The 19,020-nt window shown below is 46.6% G+C and overlaps 1 protein-coding gene across 3 annotated transcripts in view; it reads left to right on the top strand.

Moving 5' to 3' along the window:
* The window catches only part of TJAP1 (tight junction associated protein 1), a 229,340-nt gene extending 210,974 nt beyond the window's left edge, over window positions 1-18,366 (top strand). For all 3 annotated transcript variants that reach the window (XM_069236262.1, XM_069236265.1, XM_069236263.1), the window contains one exon: window positions 11,928-18,366. In XM_069236262.1, the coding sequence (XP_069092363.1) occupies window positions 11,928-13,286 (1,359 nt within the window). In that variant the 3' untranslated portion in view covers window positions 13,287-18,366. The remainder of the gene's footprint in view (window positions 1-11,927) is intronic.
* Window positions 18,367-19,020: the final 654 nt, after the last annotated feature.

The raw sequence follows: 19,020 nt of genomic DNA, 5'->3' as shown, positions 1-19,020 counted from the left end.
GAGCCACCAAGAGTGACCTGCAGGTGCTGGACACAAGAAGTCACATGGAGGACTTACCAGCCCAGCAAAACAGAAGTCCCACATCGCAGGAGTTGCAGAACAGGAGCTGATCTTCGGTTTGCAGAGTGCTGCAAGCCTTGGCTTCTTGTAGCCTGAAGATCTCCCAGAGGAAGAAGCAACAAGCCTTGGCAAGTGCAACAGTTGTGGTGCACAGGGGTTCCAGTCCAGTGGTAGGAGCAGGGGCCCACAGTCTCCCAAGTTAGATGAAAGACAAGCAAGACCGAGAAGAGGCACAGACTCATCACCTGTGTTGCAGGATCTTCGGATGTCCTTGGACAGTAGACCCCACCAGCTGGTCGATGTTGTCTTGAGGTGCCTGCGGTTCCAGGGGAGTGACTCCTTCAATCCAAGCTAGATTCCTTTGTGCTTCCTGGTGCAAACAGAGCCCTTGTGACCAGGAGGATGCACAGCCTTGGATGTTGCAGAATTCTTGCAGGATCTGGAGAAACAATGTTGCAATGGGAGCTTTCCCACCAGAAGCAGACTTGTTCAGTTCCAATGAAGACCAGCAGCGGTTCCAGAGGCCAGGTGCAGAAGAAGTCTTGCAGAGAGTCCCTTGTAGAGTCTTTCTCGACGAGTCTGAGGACCCACCCTAGAGGGAGCCTCTAAGTAATCCTAAAAGGGGATTAGTCGCTCTCTGCAGTGACCAGCTATCACAGGGGGTCAGGGATGTCATCTACCAGGCCTAACCAGTCCGATGCTCCCAGGGGCCTCTGCACATCTAATTTTCAGGATGGCAGAATCAGGTGCCCACCTGGCAGAGCTCTGTGCACCTCCATAGGAGAGGAGATAGACAGGGATGTGGTCACTCCCCTGTCATTTGTGTAGTTTCACGTCAGAGCGGGAACCAGGGGGTTCCTGAACTGGTGCAAACTGGATTATGCAAGGGGGCACAAAATGTGCCCTTCAAAGCAGGCTAGTGGTGCTCAGAGGCCACCCCACCCCAGCCCTTAGACACCTAATACACAGAGAGTGGTGGTCAGACCTCTCCCTTCCAGGAAATACTTTGTTCTGCTCCTTCGGCCTGAGCCTGACTCACCAGCAGGAGGACAGAACAGTGTCTGGGGTCAGCAGCAGCGTGGGCTAGCAGCTAGACCCGTACCGCTGCACAGGCAGAACAGGGGGATCCTCTAAGGAACCCCCAGAGTACATGGTATCATGCAACTAACACTGAAATCGGTGTAGTTGCATGATTCCATCATGTTTGATGCCAAGCATGCCTAGGTTTGGAGGAACTATTATATAGTTGGACCACTCGTGTTGACCAGTGTCCACTACAGACCTTAAGATGGCTTCCCCGCACTTAGAGTCCAGGAATTGGCCTGGGGTCTGTAGGGGTACCTTGCTCATGCAAGGGTACCCTCACACTTAGAGACTTGCACCCTGCCCTTGGGCTGAAGGACCTACCAGAGGGGTGCCTTATAATGTCTAAGTGCAATGGTCAGTTTTGGCAGTGAAAGGGTGCATGCACCATTTCACACAGGCTGCAATGGCAGGCCTGCAGACAGTTTTCATGGACTCGCATAGGTGGCATAATACATGCTGCAGCCCATGGGGGCCCCTGGTGTACAAGTGCCCTAGTTACAATGTACTAGGGGCTTATATGGGGGCACCAGTATGCCAGTTGTGGGTGTAAAAAGGGTTATCAGCAACCACATTTAGAGGAGAGAGCACAGTCACTGGGGTCCTGGTTAGCAGGATTCCAGTGAACTAGTCTAAACACCTGACATTAGGCAAAAATTGGGAGTAACTATGCTAGAAAGATGGCACTTTCCTACAGTAGCTACACCAGAGTCTTGAACTGCATGATAGTATTCTTTAACTGCAATCTGGGGTGCCTGGGCTGTTTGTAGTCTTGTGACTGTTTGATGATCTGTAATCTTGTTCAAGTCTTTTGCTGTGGTGGTCTATGGCTACACTTAACGATGAGTGCCTGCTTGTTATGTCTGTTGCTGCACATTGGGGGGAGGAGGGGCTTAGTTTTTGGCTTGTTAATATTGGCATTTGTCTGAGTGCACACGACTGGCGTATAGTAGAAAGTTCTATGGTCTGTCTGTATTTGGAGTAAGCCTCCTATTCGTCATTTTTATGCTAGTTTAGCATAAATAGTGTCTGTAAAGATCTGAGTGAAAGACACCATAGTGTGCAGACTAATAACTGGAGTAACCCTGGAGTGAGGCTGTTAACAAGCAAGACAATCAGCAATGAGCTCAGGAAGGCCCTAAATGCCTCCATCACCACGGCCTCTTTTCTGGAAGTCTAGAAACACATTGAAGTGAGCCCCTTCTGAAAAAACCATCCGCCGACCCAGCTGTATTGAACTACCGGCCCATCTCTTTGCTCCCCTATCCAGCAAAAGTCCTCAAGAAAACGATCAACCAGCAACTCACTCAACACCTAGAACATTACAACCTCCTGGACCCCTCCCAGTCTGGATTTCAAGGCAACCACAGCACTGAGACAGCCCTAATTTCAGCCACAGGTGACATCAGAGTCCTCCTGGGCCGCAGGGAAACAGCAGCCCTTATCCTCCTAGGCCTGTCGTCACATTTAACACCGTCTCCCACCACATCCTGATCAACAGGACTCCACCACATTGGGATTCAAGGAAACGCCCTCAAATGGATCGCCTTTTACCTCACCGGCAGAGCCCAAAGAATTAGTCTCCCACCATTCACCTCGGAGCCAAAGATCATATGTGGAGTCCCCCAAGGATCATCCCTGAGCCCGACCCTCTTCAACACCTCACCGTCGGATCACACGGACTCAACATCATCAAGGGACCGTTTGGGATGAGGAGGCTTGATTTGTGTGGCTACTTGACCTATCATAGTGCCATTGGAACAAAAGTGATTTAATTCCTCTACTGAACGGATTATGCATTATGAAAAGTAGATGCTCTTCGTTCAACAGACACTAAATGGAATTGGACTCTATGATTGACTCGCTGGTGTGAATAGTACATTTGATCTGGGGATATTACTAATGAGGTGAATGCAACAGGACTGTTGAGAAACATGTATTAGGAGACTTTATATCAAAACTGACTGTGCCCTGAAGAAGTATGGACGAAACGTGTTGGCTGTCGTCGCTGTTCATGTGTAGCATTTTTAAAACAAGGAAAATAAAGCGAAGAATTGGACATAACTGAGAATTTGAAAGGAATATTTTTCCTCGAATGTATATGGATGTGGCACACCTCTGTTGCTTATGATGTTATTATGTTCTCGTATTGAGTCCATGCTGAGAGAGTTCAACTGTTCCGAAAATTGGTAGCTAATTGGCTAAGCAGGGGTATGTATACAGTGCAGCATATTGCTCCAAACGGGTGCAAGGGGAGATCATTTCATAACTTCAAATGTGTTTTTTTTGTCGAGTGCTGATTTAGTAGAGTCATGAGAATTGCCCTTCTAGTTAGTGACTGAGACAAGGCATTTGGTTAAAGAGCCTACTTGAGCAGGCATACTGATTTTGTCATCTAAATAAAAAAAAAAACTAGCTTTCCAGCAGGCTAGTTGATTTCCTAATGTGGTCAAAGTAGGACGGGTGTGAACAGTGATTGAGGTCTGATTGTGTAATGTGGGCTATTGAGGAGGACCTCTGTATCGAGTCAGTTCCACTGTTCCAAGTTATGACCCTAAAAGAACAAGTGCCGCATTGGCAAAAGGATTACAAGAGCAGAGTATGAGATCTGTAGGAGAAAAAAGAATGCTGTGCCAATAGGGATTTAATGTAGAAGTGAATCTTCACTTGCAAAACTATTCAATGAAAAAAATGTATTATAGGGATGACCTCCCCTTTCAGCAGTGCAGCAAGAGGTCTGTTGTCGCCACCAGAGTGCAGGTCTGTACCAGAGGGTCTTCCCATAGATACCTGTGACTGGTATCGCACCAACTTCTTTTCCAAGATTTGGATTATAGTCTCCAGCAAACCCAGTGGCTACTTGCTGAGAAGGCACAGAGGGTGTCTCCCTAGCAATGGTGCCCAGGACAAGGTATAGGTGCGCTGTAATCACCATAAGGGTACTTTGCCTGTACTTGTATATTCAGAGCTCCCTCAGCCCCCCTAAGATTCAGGCGTACATTTGCTAAGGACTGCTTTGCCAAATTGTGAGTCATCGCATGACAACGCTTCCAGAAAGTATTTCTTACAGAAGGCACGGAATTGCCCACATGGCCGTCCTAATGATTTCCCCTGACTGGGAAATGCCTCAATAATCCCACAGTAGCTGCCTTGGCTCTGGTGGCGTGTGCGTGTACACCATCTGGACGAAACCTATCTTGGATTTTATAACGACAAATCATACAGGAACGTCTCCAGTTCACAACGCATGCCTTTGGACCTTTGTTTGCCGAGTAATAATTTTTAAAATGTAGATACACATCCCTTTTACAGCACAGTCTTAAATATATGAAAATTAAGAAACCCTCTTATGCCAAAATTGAGAGTCTGTTCAGTACCGTATGTTTTTTAAGGGCATGTAGAGGAGGATTTGTATTTAAGATGAAATTTAAAGTGACAATTTCCAATACTGGATGGCTGTGTGCAAAGCACCATCATGTTTGTGTATAAGGAGGCTTATGGCTCAGAGACCAGGAAGACTGAAGGTCTCTAACCTTCATGCTGTGTGTGCTAGAAAAGTCACCACCCAGCTAGGGAGTATTTTCAACAAAAGGAGTGGAGACGCTGTCCCATTGCCTCCTAGGCTCCATCACAGTGCAGAAGCTGAGAGATCCAACTTTGTAGTAAAAGGTGGGTCCAGTATAAAAAAGAAAGCTGTTTCAGAGCAAGGTATTGCCACGTGTTTAGCTATTTCTTTCTGTACTGCACTTCGCACTGCTGTTTGTCATAAGTGGCAGGTAGGAAAACAAATACTATTTTCCAGATCCCTATATACTTTCACCTCTAATGATAGCCAGTCGTGGCTCTCGGGGCTACACTGCCTCCGACTTTGATGGGGCCTACTCACCTCAGGTCGTATTTGGACCCTTTTTCTTATGGGTACAAATTCAGGGAAGGATTGAAGGGGTCCCTGGACCCATATGAATACCAGGATGACCCATGTTTGGACTGGGCACAGGAATTGGGCGACGTCAGTGGACTGGACACTTCTACAGACGCTGGCATGCTGCCTCCTCCTACCATGGCTGCAGCGGAGGAGGCGACTTATGCTGTGGTGATCAGTAGGGTGGCTGAGGTCCTTGGCCTTGAGCTACCTACTGTAGAGGTCAGGTCCCAACCTCCTGACGTAGGTGCTTCAACCAGGGGCTTCCACATCTGAGCCCCTTTTACCATTCAATGAAGCCCTCACCGATGTCCTTTTGGGTACTTGGTCCAAACCCAACACAGGGGCTCATGTGAATAGGACTATTGCACGCCGCCATCGGCCTGCCCCGAACTACCCTAAATTCCTGTCCCAACACCCCACACCTGAGAGTCTTGTCATCCAGACTTCCTCTTCCTCAGGTGCATTCCCTTCCGCATCTCCCCCCCCCCCCAAATAGGGAATCAAAAAGGCTGGAATAGTTTGAGAAGAAGCTGTTTTCTTCCTCCAGTCTTGCGCTGCGGTCTGTGAACACCACTTGCCTTTTGGCCCACTACACCCACTCTTTGTGGGATACGGTTGCGCAAGTTCTGCTGCAAATACGGGAGGAGGACGTGCTATGGTCTCCCAAGCTGTCAACGATGGGAGAGGTGTGGCGTCCTTAGCTCTGGCTCACCAATCTCAGTGTTCTTAGCAGCTCTGCGCTTTGGCGTGGAAAGTAGTTAAAAGAAACTGACGTCACTGCGCTGAGGTGGCGTCTATGTACTACTCCCGACGTCCTCAAGACGACTACGATGCCAATAACGCCCGCGGAGTTGACCGATGTCACCTAGCAACGGACAAGGGTATTGCTCGAAGGCAAATCTCCAGATCCAGCCCGCTGCCTGGGGGAAATTGTAAGGTAAGGAATCTGCAACTAGAATATGTCTCTACCAGATATTGTTACTGAAGGTAAGTAACTTCCAGCATAACAGCACACCACAGTAGGCCAACAACCCACAGCTAGTGTGGGTCAAAGGGGCACCAAGGCATCTAAGTAGTTGTCATTCTCGCACTTACCATTAACCGGACAGTGTACATATCTGTCTTCACTGATGGCCCATACTGAAATTGCTAAAACACCTCTTGCTAACACATTAGTTAACAAAAAGCATTACAATACACAAACAGCCAAACATACACAAGAGCAGTAGATGAAACAGACCCCAACTACTGAGGATCCAACTGAATCTATTAAACAACTGTGGTTGGTTGCTGAATATTCCCATTCAAGTTCTTAAGGTATTCAGTCTCTGACCGTGTCGCAAGGACATACCAATGGCATTACAGTGCAGTTCTCTGTAACATAACTATTTTAAATGAAATTGAATTGAACAACGGAAGAATTACTCCAACCATATTGCTAAATGCCCTCCTCTTAAGGGTGGAGGTACACACCCGGTGGATCCTCAGCCAGCGGAGTCTGGTTCTCTGCTGGAAACAGCCTAAAAGAGCTGTTTGAGATATTTTACATTTTGTGGAGCTCGGTAGTGGTTTCATCAACCTATGAGGGAGTTGTTTTGACACTGTTTTCTCACTGTGCTTTTGTATGCCCTGATATGAATTTTGCATGCAAACAACTAAATAGAGGATGCCATAAAAGGAATTGCCTCAGTGGCTTTGAGTAGCTGCTGTTGACATTACCCAACTCAATGCAACTGCTTTTTTCCACCTCCCAAAAAAGTCTGCCTGCCATGGTGTGATTGGCACCGTTACCTACAGGCCCATTGGTCTGCCCACGGCCCACAAAATGTGTTTTGTCCTATTGTTTTATTTGCCTGTATGGCTGCTGCACTTAGCCATTAATTATATTATTCACAAAGCTGTTGACCCTGTAGGATGTATCACCCTTTTGTTGTGTGGCATTGTGTGAATCATGGAGAAACTAGACATTGTATGGGAGGGTGTGCAGCTGAGCCCAGTGCATGTGTATTAATCTATTTCTAAAGCCTTTTGATTGGACGGGCTACACATCCAATCAGTCTTCAGTGCGACTGAAGGTGCACATAGGAGTTTGGCTGAGGATTGTTATCTGCAGCAGAGGGTGATGGTTGGAGAGCAGACCCGCACATAATGAGAGCTGGTCATAATGGGCCACTGTCAATTCCAGTTTCAGGTGGGAGTTTGAGGTTTGGGGGTTGGTGGGTTCTCTACTGGTCACATACCCTCAGGTTGGAAGCGGTGCTGGTTGTGATGTCTCATGTTCGAATGGAAGAGTGATCAGAAGGAATGTTCTGTGAATATAGTTGCACTAGTGTGTGAGAATGGCCATCGTGGAACACTGATGCCGTGTTGGGGTTGAGATCCCAGAGGATGCCGGGAGTATGTTCACTGATCATGCGTGAAGCGTGGCAGGATGGAGCCTGAAGTCAGAAATCTGTATAAGGGTCTGTCATAGCCCACAGTCTTGCTGGATAGAAGGGAATGGGGCAGAGCAGGCTGAGAATTTAGTGGGACGTTTAAGGATGGTCAGAATATATGGGAAGCTCTATTCCTGGAGCAGAAAGGAGGTAATCCAGGAAGAGGCTAGCTGTCATCTAGTTTACATTTATGAAGGTGTTGGTACTGTGGAAGGGGAGCATGTTTACTTATTAATGTTTATAAAGATTTAAAGGAGACTATCGTGGGGGTACTGAATGTTCAGGCTTTCCATGGCTGTGGAAATACAAGATTATAGTGCAAGGGAAGAGGGGTGCAGTGTTGGGAGACTTTCAGAGCCAGAATGTGATGATGGTGTCTAAGCAAATTCCATGTGTTGAACATAAGGTAGTGGGTGATCACCCAGCAGGAGTCAGGCATTTTGTGATGCACGTTCAGGTTGAATTAGTGAGGAAGAGGAATGTGGCGGTGATTTCTGATGGCAATAAACTGTACAAGTTGCAGTTTTAAAAGGAGGTGGTGCTTAGGGAGATATGGAGGAAGGTAAATACAGCTTGGAGCCCTAGAGATGGGAAGCTACGGAATCGTCCAAGCAGGCAGAAAAAGAAAGACGATTGTTCAGTGAGAAGCGGGCAACTATAGCTGTGGCAGAGTCCAGGGCTCAGACCGTCCCAAATCTCATACCATAAGAGAGAGAGAGAGGGGAAGACACATAAAACAAAAAATTATTTGGGACAAAATCTCCTATATCGCTAGCGTGTCAACTGCAGCAGCGTCCTTGATGAGGTAAAGGCGAGCAAGGCACTGTAATAGGCAAGGACACGTTGTTGTAATGCACTCGACTTCCCTGTTTGGGTCGTGTATTTGCGCTATAACCCTTCCATTGTGCTCATGCCTATAGGTTCTTCTGCAGAGTGCTGGTGGTGATTGTCTTCCTTGTTAATAACGGACGTCGAATGAAGGATACAGGCTGCTCTGCCTTGCAGTATGGACACATCCAGAGACGGGACAGAAGTGGAGCTATGCATGGGGCTGGTGTCCCCTGCAGTGCAAGAGCTTCCAGAGCATGGAACACAAGCGAAGCAAAGGATATGGCTGGTGTACCCCGCAGTGCGAGAGCTTCCAGAGCACGGAACACAAGCAAAGCTAAGGATAGGGCTGGTGTCCCCTGCAGTGCGAGAGCTTCCAGAGCACGAAACACACGCGAAGCAAAGGATAGGGTTGTCGTCCCCTGCAGTCGAGAGCTTCCAGAGCACGGAACACAAGCGAAGCAAAGGATAGGGCTGTTGTCCCCTGCAGTGCGAGAGCTTCCAGAACACGGAACACAAGCGAAGCAAAGGATATGGCTGGTGTACCCCGCAGTGCGAGAGCTTCCAAAGCACGGAACACAAGCAAAGCGAAGGATAGGGCTGGTGCCCCCTGCAGTGCAAGAGCTTCCAGAGCACGGAACACAAGTGAAGCGGAGGATAGGGCTGGTGTCCCCTGCAGTGCGAGAGCTTCCAGAGCACAGAACATAAGCAAAGGATGGGGCTGGTGTACCCTGCAGTGCAAGAGCTTCCAGAGCACAGAAGCAAAGCAAAAGATAGGGCCAGTGTACCTTGCAGTGTGAGAGCTTCCAGAGCACAGGACATAAGTGGAGCTAAGGATAGGACTGTTGTACCCTGCAGTGCGAGAGTTTCCAGAGCACAGAACATAAGCAAAGGATAGGGCTGGTGTACCCTGCAGTGCGAGAGCTTCCAGAGCACAGGACAGAAGTGGAGCTAAGGATAGAGCTGTTGTCCCCTGCAGTGCAAGAGCTTCCAGAGCACAGAAGTAAAGCAAAGGATAGAGCTGGTGTACCCTGCAGTGCGAGAGCTTCCAGTGCACAGAATACAAGCAAAGGATGAAGGTGGTGTACACTGCAGTGCGAGAGCTTCCAGAGCAAAAGACATGAGCAGCGAGTGATAGGGCTGGTGTCCCCAGCTATGCAGTTTCTTACAGGGCATAGGATACAAGTGGAGCAAAGGATGGGGCTGTCGTCTCCTGCACTGCAAGAGCTTCCAGAGGATAGTGCTGGTGTACCCTGCAGTGCAAGAGTTCCAGAGCACAGGACAGAAGGAAAGCAAAGATAGTTCTGGTGTACCCTGCAACACATGAGCTTCCAAAGCAGAGGACATGAGTACAGCTAAGGATAGGGCTGGTGTCCCCACCTATGCAGGATCTTCCAGGGCATAGGACACAAGCAGAGCTAAGGATAGCGTTGGTGTCCCCTGCAGTACAAGAGCTCCAGGGTCCAAAGCACAGGACAGAAGCAAAGGATAGGGCTGGTGTTCCTTGTTATGTGGGAGCTTCCCGAGGATGGGACAGAAGCTAAGCATGGGGCTGGTGTCCCCTGCAGCACAGGTGCTTCCAGAGCACTGGACAGAAGTGGAGCAAAGGACGAAGGTTATCGAAAAGGCAGTCAACCAGCAACTCCCTGAACACCTGGAACACTACAACCTCCTGGACCCCTCTTAGTCCGGATTCCGAGCCAACCACAGCACCGAGATAGCCCTAATCATAGCCACGGACAACATCAGGGCCCTCCTAGATGCCGCGAAACAGCAGCCGTCATCTTCCCGGAGCGGTCACCCCGTCTCCCAACACATCTTCGTAAACAGGCTCCACCAAATCGTAATTCAGGGAGATACCCTCGAATGGATCGCCTCATACCTCACTGGAAGAGCCCAGAGAATCTGTATCTCGCCATTCACCTCTGAGCACAAGATCGTATGCGGCATCCCACAAGGATCGCCCCTGAGCCCCGCCCTCTGCAACACATACATGATCCCTCTGGCCAACACCGTCCAATCGCAGACTCAATATCATCTCCTATGCTAACGACACCCAGCTCATCTTCTTGCTTTCAGAACACCCCTCCATCCCTGGAGCCATCTTTCACAGATGTATGATGAATGTCGCTGACTGGAGGAAGGACAACCATCTCAAACTCAACACGGACAAGACAAAAACCCTCGTCTTTGGGAACAACTCCTCGCTACAGAACACTTGTTGACCTGCTGAATTCTGCCCTTCCCCCGCCCCGACAGACCACACCGCAACCTCAGCATCATCTTGGAAAGCAAGGAATCTATGCAGAAAGAGGTGAACGCAGTCTCGCCTGCCTGCTTCCACACCCTACGTTAGATTTTCAGGTGGCTCCCAGTCGTCGCCAGAAGGACCGTCACTCAAGCCCTCATAACCAGCAGGCTGGACTATGGGAACACACTGTACATAGGTGTCACTGCACTCCCCCTGAAGATACTACAGAGAAGACAAAACTCAGCGGCAAGACTCATCCTTGACCTCCCCAGACGGACTCCCATCACCTTGCACCTCAAACTACACACTGGCTCCCAATCCACAAGAGATGCCAGTTCAAGATGCTGGCCCACGCATACAAAGCCCTGCACAACGAAGGACCAGCATACACCAACAAAGTAACTACCTTCCACCAACCGACCAGACACCTGCAGTCCGCCTTCCTCTTCCTCGCAGATCTTCCCTCAGCCTCTGATCCAACAGCAGAGGACGCTTGTTCTCTCACCTGGCAGCCAAAGCCTGGAACGACCTTCCCATGCACCATAAGAATACCACATCACTCCGGGAAATCAGGAAAGGACTCAAGACCTGGCTGTTCGAATGAACAGGGCATTGCAAAGCAGCTAGCAACCCTAGCACCTTGAGATCCTCGCAGGTGATCTGCCGTGCTTTATAAACCCTGATTTATTGATTGACAAAGAACCACCAGTTGTCTGTCTTCAGAACAATGTTAAATGAGACAGTGGAAACGAACAACTCATGAGAACAAATAGGAAGTCGGTGCAGGTTATCGACCAGGTTGATATTCACCGGCCTTTCAAGTGGGCTAGTTGTGTGCTCGTATCCCAGCATGTTCCATGGCTATTTATGTATTGGTGCTGCAGAGGTGGGCAGTGGGTTAGTGACAAGTGGTTACAGATATTTAGTTAGATGAACTTGAAGTGTTGCCTTCATCTGGGATCTGTCATATTTTCTGACTGAACAGTTGCCTATAGCTGTTGTCACTGCCTTTTCGGATTTATTTTTGAAACGGGTACTGCTTATGTGATTGCTGCTGCCACAGACCCTCTAGGCTTGGAGTCATTATATAGGGCACAGATGGGAACAGAAGGTGACCCTTGGATTCGGAGCTCTGAGGTGGCGAACTCCTTTTGGTTTTGTCTCCCTCCACAAATAGATGGCGCGGGCAATGTGGGAAGGGGTGGAAAACAGAATACTAGTCAAATTATTTTGATAAAATGGAAACATGAATAATGCTTAATAGCCAAACCTGATAATTATTAGTTCCTTTTTTTTTTTTTACAACTGTTGCTAATTATTTTTTCTTTTCTATTCTTTTTTGCAGCTTCCTTACGAATTACAGGATATGGTTAGTAAGCACCTTCAGGGGCCTCAAGATACCTCTGTGCCTGGGCAAGACAGTGTTCACCCACTCACCCCATCGGATGTTGTGCCTACTTCCATCATCGCCCGAGTGCTGGAGAAGCCGGAGTCTATGGTCCTCAACTCTGCCAAGTCCAGCAGCAGTAGCGGTCCAGTGGCAGAAGACGTGTTTGTCCACGTGGACATGAGTGGCACCCCGTCTGATGCCAGTGCCAGCCCAGCACTATCTGGGAGGGACGGCAGCCCAGTGGCTGGGGAATCTGGACAGCAGCAGAACGGAGGACTGAAACAGCAGAACAGTGTTGAAAGCACTTCAGAGGAGATACCTACCTTTGAGAAGTTGAATCCTTACCCAACACCCCCACCTCCACATCCCCTGTACCCCGGCCGCAAAGTCATTGAATTTTCAGATGAAAAAGTGAGAATCCCAAAGAACAGTCCATTACCGAACTGTACCTATGCTACAAGACAGGCCATCTCACTGAGCTTGGTGCAGGGCGAGGAAGATGGGCCGGATCGTCACAGAACCGTACCCAACAGCCCTGCCTCTGGGGTCAGGCGCTCAGGAGCCAGCCACGCCAATCGACCATCATCCACACCAGGCAGGGCAAGAAGCGCAGAGCAGGACTTGCGCTCCTCGCACAGCAGCCCCTTCAGCAGCCCTCCTCCAGTCCCCAGCGCCTTTGCTAGCTCCGCCAGCTCCGAGGAGGACCTGTTGGCCAACTGGCAAAGAATGTTTGTAGACAAGGCACCCCCAACCTCTGGTGGCGTGCTGGTGAACCGCACTTCCTTCAGCCGGGACACCGCACAGGAACTGCAGCGCAGGTTCAGCCAGTCCATGCAGGAACTGGGCAGGGTGGTTGCTGCGTACTCTGACGGAGAAGAGTCTGGGCAAAGTTGTAGCTGGACAGTAAGCAGAGACTCCAGCCTGGACACAGACAGTACGGAGAACCGGGCAAGAAAAAGCCGCTTCTCATCTGAGTATGGCACGGACTTCTCTCAGGACGAGGCCAAGAACCTTCTGCAAGCAAGCGGCCCAGGCGAGAGCTGTGGACATGGCAGTCCCCAAGAGAAGCACAAGGAGTACCCCGCTGATGAACTGACTGGATACCCCCTAGTGTGTCCACCTGAAGAGCGAGAAATCCTGCTACTTCAAGAGAACTTGAAAGACCTTAGCACCGGCTTTGAGGAACGAGGCGAACCGAGGGAAAAGCCACCCAGTGGACGACCACACCGCAGCCCCAAGAGGATGGGGGTGCATCACCTACATCGAAAGGACAGCTTGACTCGAGCACAGGAGCATGGTAATCTGCTCCACTAGAACCAGAGTTCAGAAATGTTCCAACTGGTTTCTTTCCCCTGACCACACATGAATATATTGGATGCAGGGCTTGGAAAGTGCCTCTGGATCATGTGAACTTGTAACATCCGAGCACTGGCATGAGCAACTCTGAAAGAAAAAAGAAGACTAACCACCCCCCATGTCTGTGAGTTTGCACTGCAAAACTCAGCTGCTCTTGAAAATGCAACCAATTGTGTCTGGGGTACTGCGGCCCCCACCTTTACTGTTTCCCTGGCAGTGCAACCCTGTTCATTTCTGCAGTGTTCCTCAGGAAAGTAACCGAGGTGTGAAGAACACACTTCTGGGCATGGGCATTTGCGCTGTGTCTACCCCTTGACCGTGGAACTGTGCGACTGGTGCCCACCGTACCATGCCCAGGGATTCTCAGGTCTCTATTTATTCATTTGTGTCCCATGGGATTCTGCTACATTGTCATTTATCCAATTTCATTTTAAAATTCCTTCCAGCGCCCCATTTCCCAGAGTTGCTCTTCACATAGCTTTGAGTCCCCAATATCAGCCTGGTACAATTGCGCGCACAGCCTGCTCGAACACACTGGTCTCTGTATGTGCAAGTCGCAGGTGACCAGTGTTGTTTGCACTTTCAGCATGTAAATCTTTCTCAATCGCTGGGTGGATTGCAATGAGAGGGCACCCTGACAGGGAGTTCTCTCCCCACTTGGGTCCATTCTGGATGCTTTGTGTGCCCAGAAAAGAAAGATAGCTGTTTTGATTTTTTTTGGGGGTGTTTTGTTTTACTGTTGTTTTTTGGTTATAGTTTGATTTGGCACAAAAAAACAATTGAACCTTCTTCTGCTGTCCCAGTTGACCCCCGCACCAGAAAAGGATCTCCATTTTGTTTGTGCCTATCTCCTCTCTAGATCATTGGGCCACTTCCTGTCAGATACATGGACGAAGAATGTCCTTGCTGCATCCTCCAATTACATTAGAATGTCTTCTCAGCACTTAGGACTGGTGAGCTACCACCTTCCCCTCTCCTGCCCCCTCCCTCTTCCCGCAGCGCTTCAGAACATACCTTCCTCTGCCATGGGCTTGGCAAAAATGCAGCCAGTCTGGACCGGGCCAGGTGAGGTTGTACTGCCTCATACAGTGAAGCCATGTTGTGTTCTTGCTAGTATTAAGGTTAAACTGCACATGGTAATGTATTTCTGTTTACTACTACATGAAATGGGTTGTCTGGAAAAAATGATTCCTCAAGCTTCCAAGTCCAGTAGGATCAGCCTACCTGGGTCTACTAAAAAAATCACGCCACAGCAATAGTGGTTCCTTCCAATGCATTGCAACCTTTGATGCTAAAGGCCCATGATGTCAGCCATAAGCGACCTGATTGATGTCATCACTGGGCGATGGGTGCTTTGTCTTTGGATTGCTAGTGCATTTTTACTCTTGCTTTTAACCTCAGTCGAGATTTACAAGTGGGTACCATAACGTATTTTAAAACTGGTGCAAAATGTACTTTTAGTTCAAGCGATTGCATTCAGTGTAGGTTTACGACATTGCGTGTGTGTCGCGTCTGCGGAAACATAGTTACTGAAAAAAAGCGCCTAGCTTTACCTCAGCTGTAATGTCTGATTTTTGACATACATAACTAACACCGACATCAGTTTTGCATTGTTCTGAGTGTGCTAAGTAATGGCACCGTGCATGGGGTGTACCTTAGAAAGGGCTGCAGAAGCCGCCAGCATGCCAGTAAGCGGATTGCTTAATGTATCTGTTGCGAGGCCAAGGTTGGCTGAAGAGCAACGCTCTCTCTCCGTTATTTTATTGGTGTCCGCAGAAAGTCTGCATTTCTGCAGTAAACTTTGTTTGCAAACATGTTTTTTCTTGCACTATTGTGGTTTGAGCAGAATGTCTGTAGATTCAGTCAGTAACATCCAAACCAAAAGTATAATATTTGTAAAAGAAAAGGAACTATTTACTCCACAATTCTGCAGATGGCCAGTATTGTAACCAACTGGAATTGCTGAATGCCGTTCAATGGCAAAGCTGCCAAAAGCCTTGATATAACGTGAGCAGTTCTGGTCTTAAAATATGTATTCCAATACATATTATTTATGGGCAGGAGCAATAGTATGGCACTGACTTGCAGGGAGGGCTTTCCTGTACCAATAAGTGTGACTTACCTACTTTTCAAGGTCCCAGATTTCAAGTTACTTAGTGCATGAGTCTCTTTCAGATGCCATTGCTTCCTGGTGGGTTTGATTGTATAGATGCCTTTGTTCTGCCTCTATGAACATCTGAGCCCAATAAAATATCATCAGAACTTTCTAAATCTAATTATCTTTCCAGGATGGTGGTGCTTCAATGGCTCAGGTACTTCCTAGAGGCAACAGTTGGGTCCAGCCATTTCTACTGATAGCGCAACCCAGGTTAAGGCCACACATGGATGGTTTATTTGAGTCTGCATGTGTCATTTCACACAGACTACTCCATGCTGAAATTTATCGTCTCCTCTTCCCATATCTCCCCCGCAGTGGCTGCCGATTCGTTTGTAAGGGATTGCTTTCTACATTAGCAAGTCTCTGTCTCAACCCCTAAACCCTGAGGAGGAACACCGTCTGACCGCTGCGGACAGTAGTATCTTCTTTCTGTTCTAGATTGCAGCGCCTTTTTTCTGTTTTGCTTTGAATGACTCGTCCTGGATTTGCCAGATGCATTTGATGAGAACGATGTCCTAGTTTCAGCCACAATCTAAATTTCCTCAAGTGCTGACGAGAAAGCTGTAGCTTTGTTGTTGGTTAGAGTGCAGTGTTCTTGACGAGGTGGCGGTGCATTTCGTACCTTTTTTATGAGGGTCTGTTGCAGGTCATACCAATGTGGGTTTTGAGGTCAGTATTTCTTCCTTTGCCATTGTTTTTGAAAAATAGGCAAATCCAGTTAGTTTACCAGTCAAACACTTTTGCAGACCTGCTTGGTTATTCGGTCTATGGTACAGCCTTTCTTTCTCCAAAGTCATACCTACCGCTTATGATTGTCAAGCCTGACTCTAGACATTTTGTGGCAGGGATTTGAGACCTGTTCTTGTTTCCCACATTCTTATAACTTGTAGTTTTTTCAAAAAAAATGTTTGGTGATTGGAGATTAATGAACTTCAAGTATAGCAGCTGCACCCAGAGTAACAGAAATGAATTCAGAATTGAAGTTGTATCCTGCAATTTTAGAACTCTGAAAATTAATCCTAGTCAGATATTAAAATAGGCTTAAAAATAATATATGCAACAAGTCATACTCTTATGACATTTTAGGTGGAATGAGCAGTGGTGTGGGCAATCCTTTGTGAAATGGATAATCTAGCTTCAGTAAAGTTCAGTAATGGCATGTCCTATATTTACTTGCTTTTATAATATTCTGCATGTGTGATAAGGAATTATGTTAATCAAAGAACGTATACATAAACATTTCTTTACTTTTGGCTGTATATGTAACTAAACACATTGACAAATTCATCAAAGAAGGTTTACCATTTTAACCCTCATACAATTGTTAGCTGAAGATTCAAATCGCTAGCCTTCCTTTTATCAAGACCAGAATAGTTTTCAGTAATTAGTGGACGACCATAGATTTGAAACTTCATGCAATGCTCTAGAGTACAGCTAAACACTAAATACGCGATGCCCTGGTGTAGATATGAGGACCACAAGTAGAATGGCCACTGGTAGAGCTGAAGGAACTAGATAGTGTCCTCTGATGGCGCTCTGATAGTGGTCATTTTGGGAAAGTTGAGCTTACACAAAAGGTTGTTTTTATTTTTGCTAAAATTCAGCTCTAACTTTGAAAATGTTTTTGAAAGTAAAATCCTGGTTGGTGATCTCATGTTTGTAAAGTTTCTAGATAATTGAATGCATTGTAGCACGTTGCGTCGACCAGTCATGATATTTCTATGGTTTTCCATTTCCTACAATGCGTGTCCCAAAAACACATCGTTGGAAGCTTTTGCTAAATGGCGACCTTTGAACTACTTACCAAAACTGCACCGATTCGGAGCTCTTGTTTGATGCCTAGAAATAAAACAGTATTTTCTTCATTTTGTTTTTCTAATTATTTGTAACACTGTTCAAATCACTACATACAACTGCTCTCTGCAGACAATATTTTGGGGACAGTAGCAGGTGGAATTTTCCACCAGAAGATGTAATTATGCTCTTACTCCCACAGTCATTTCAGGACAAAAATAGATTTATTTTTTTTTGTTCTGCCCTTTCTCACTTTCTGCAACTTTTTTTCTTAAAAATAACAAAATTGTATTTCCTAAAAATAGAAACTGTTTTTTGCGTAAAAAATTAATAAATCCGAATTACCTAAGTGGTAATTGAATATAAAGAGCCAAAAAGTTTGGAGCTCATCATTGATCTCCATTTGCTGTGTCTAACAGTTTTATTTATATATCCTGGACATAGATACTCGTGGTCTAGTTAGTACATTAGGAGCCTTCCAGATATGTGCCTTAAATACAGTCACCGTATTGAGAAACACAGTCGTCGTTTGTCTGCAATCTTGTATATATCCCAAATAAGTCACATAAGGAACCCAAAAATTCCTTATTTTCCAGGACTGTGTTCTAGTGCACCTTATCTAGTTTGATTTTCTATGACTTCTATTTTCAGATGATTCCCCACAATATTGATAGGGAACAATTTATTAGTGCTAGAGTTATTTAAATTTGATTTGAAGGAAATCTACACCTTGGCATGTGCGCATCAAATTGATGCCCGCATTACTGTGTTCATGATACCTCTAATTTGAAAGTTACATTTCTTTCTCCGTTTGTAACGTTTTGTCTGCAGTATGATCTTGTGTTGGATAATTTAATGAAAAATCTTCCAAGCATTTAGGTCTGCATAGAATGTAATGAACTTTTTCAGCGATTTGTGGTGGTCATGAATTTTCAGTTTTTGAGGATGAGAATAACTCATCAGGGGGGCGGGGTTGTTATGTTTTTTTACCACAGGCCTGCTAAAAAGTGCTATTTCTACTCTAACAAAGTTTGTCATTGAGACTGAAAACTTCTGTTACTGTTCCAATTAAAAGTATTAATAGCTTTCTGGTATTGTCTCAATTAAAAGAAAACAGCTTACCCTGTCCCATCAGCCCTTTGAAAATTGCTTGTTCTCTGTTCCACATACGGAAGACCGTAATCTTGTGTTACCAAAAAAAAAAAAAAAAAGTACAGTTGTTTGACAAAAAAATGAAAAACTTACATTGCTTTTAACCAAAAGAGTCCATCACCTTTCCAAATTCATGTCTGCATTGACAAGACTAAACCTTGAATTTGTAACTGTCTCTCCACCCACAGTAATTGTTCTTATGTTTGCCGACTTCTCTGTCTGGCTTTGCGGTTAATACCACTTAGACACATGCGCATTCTCCAACGGGTAGTCCTCGCTTCTGATGTAAATCATGTGTCAGTTTCAGACTACACACGAGATGTGAGCGTTGTGAACATCCGGTATTCGGATTTGAAGCTTTTACCCATAGGCCAAACCCAGTGTAATAAATGTCTTTGTTCTCTGAAGCAGAACTATCTAGCGTGATGTATAGTAAAACTTTCTGCTATCATAAGAATGTGATCAGAGTGACATTTTGTGCCTTTTGAGCATCCTTCTTACATTAATCGTTATGGCAATTTGAAATGCTGTTATATTAGGTAATGACATTTCTGATTTAATTGCTCAATCAAAATGTTCATTCTTAGA

Source organism: Pleurodeles waltl, chromosome 5, assembly GCF_031143425.1.
Source record: "Pleurodeles waltl isolate 20211129_DDA chromosome 5, aPleWal1.hap1.20221129, whole genome shotgun sequence".
NCBI lineage: Eukaryota > Metazoa > Chordata > Amphibia > Caudata > Salamandridae > Pleurodeles > Pleurodeles waltl.
This window is presented reverse-complemented; position numbering and strand designations above follow the sequence as displayed.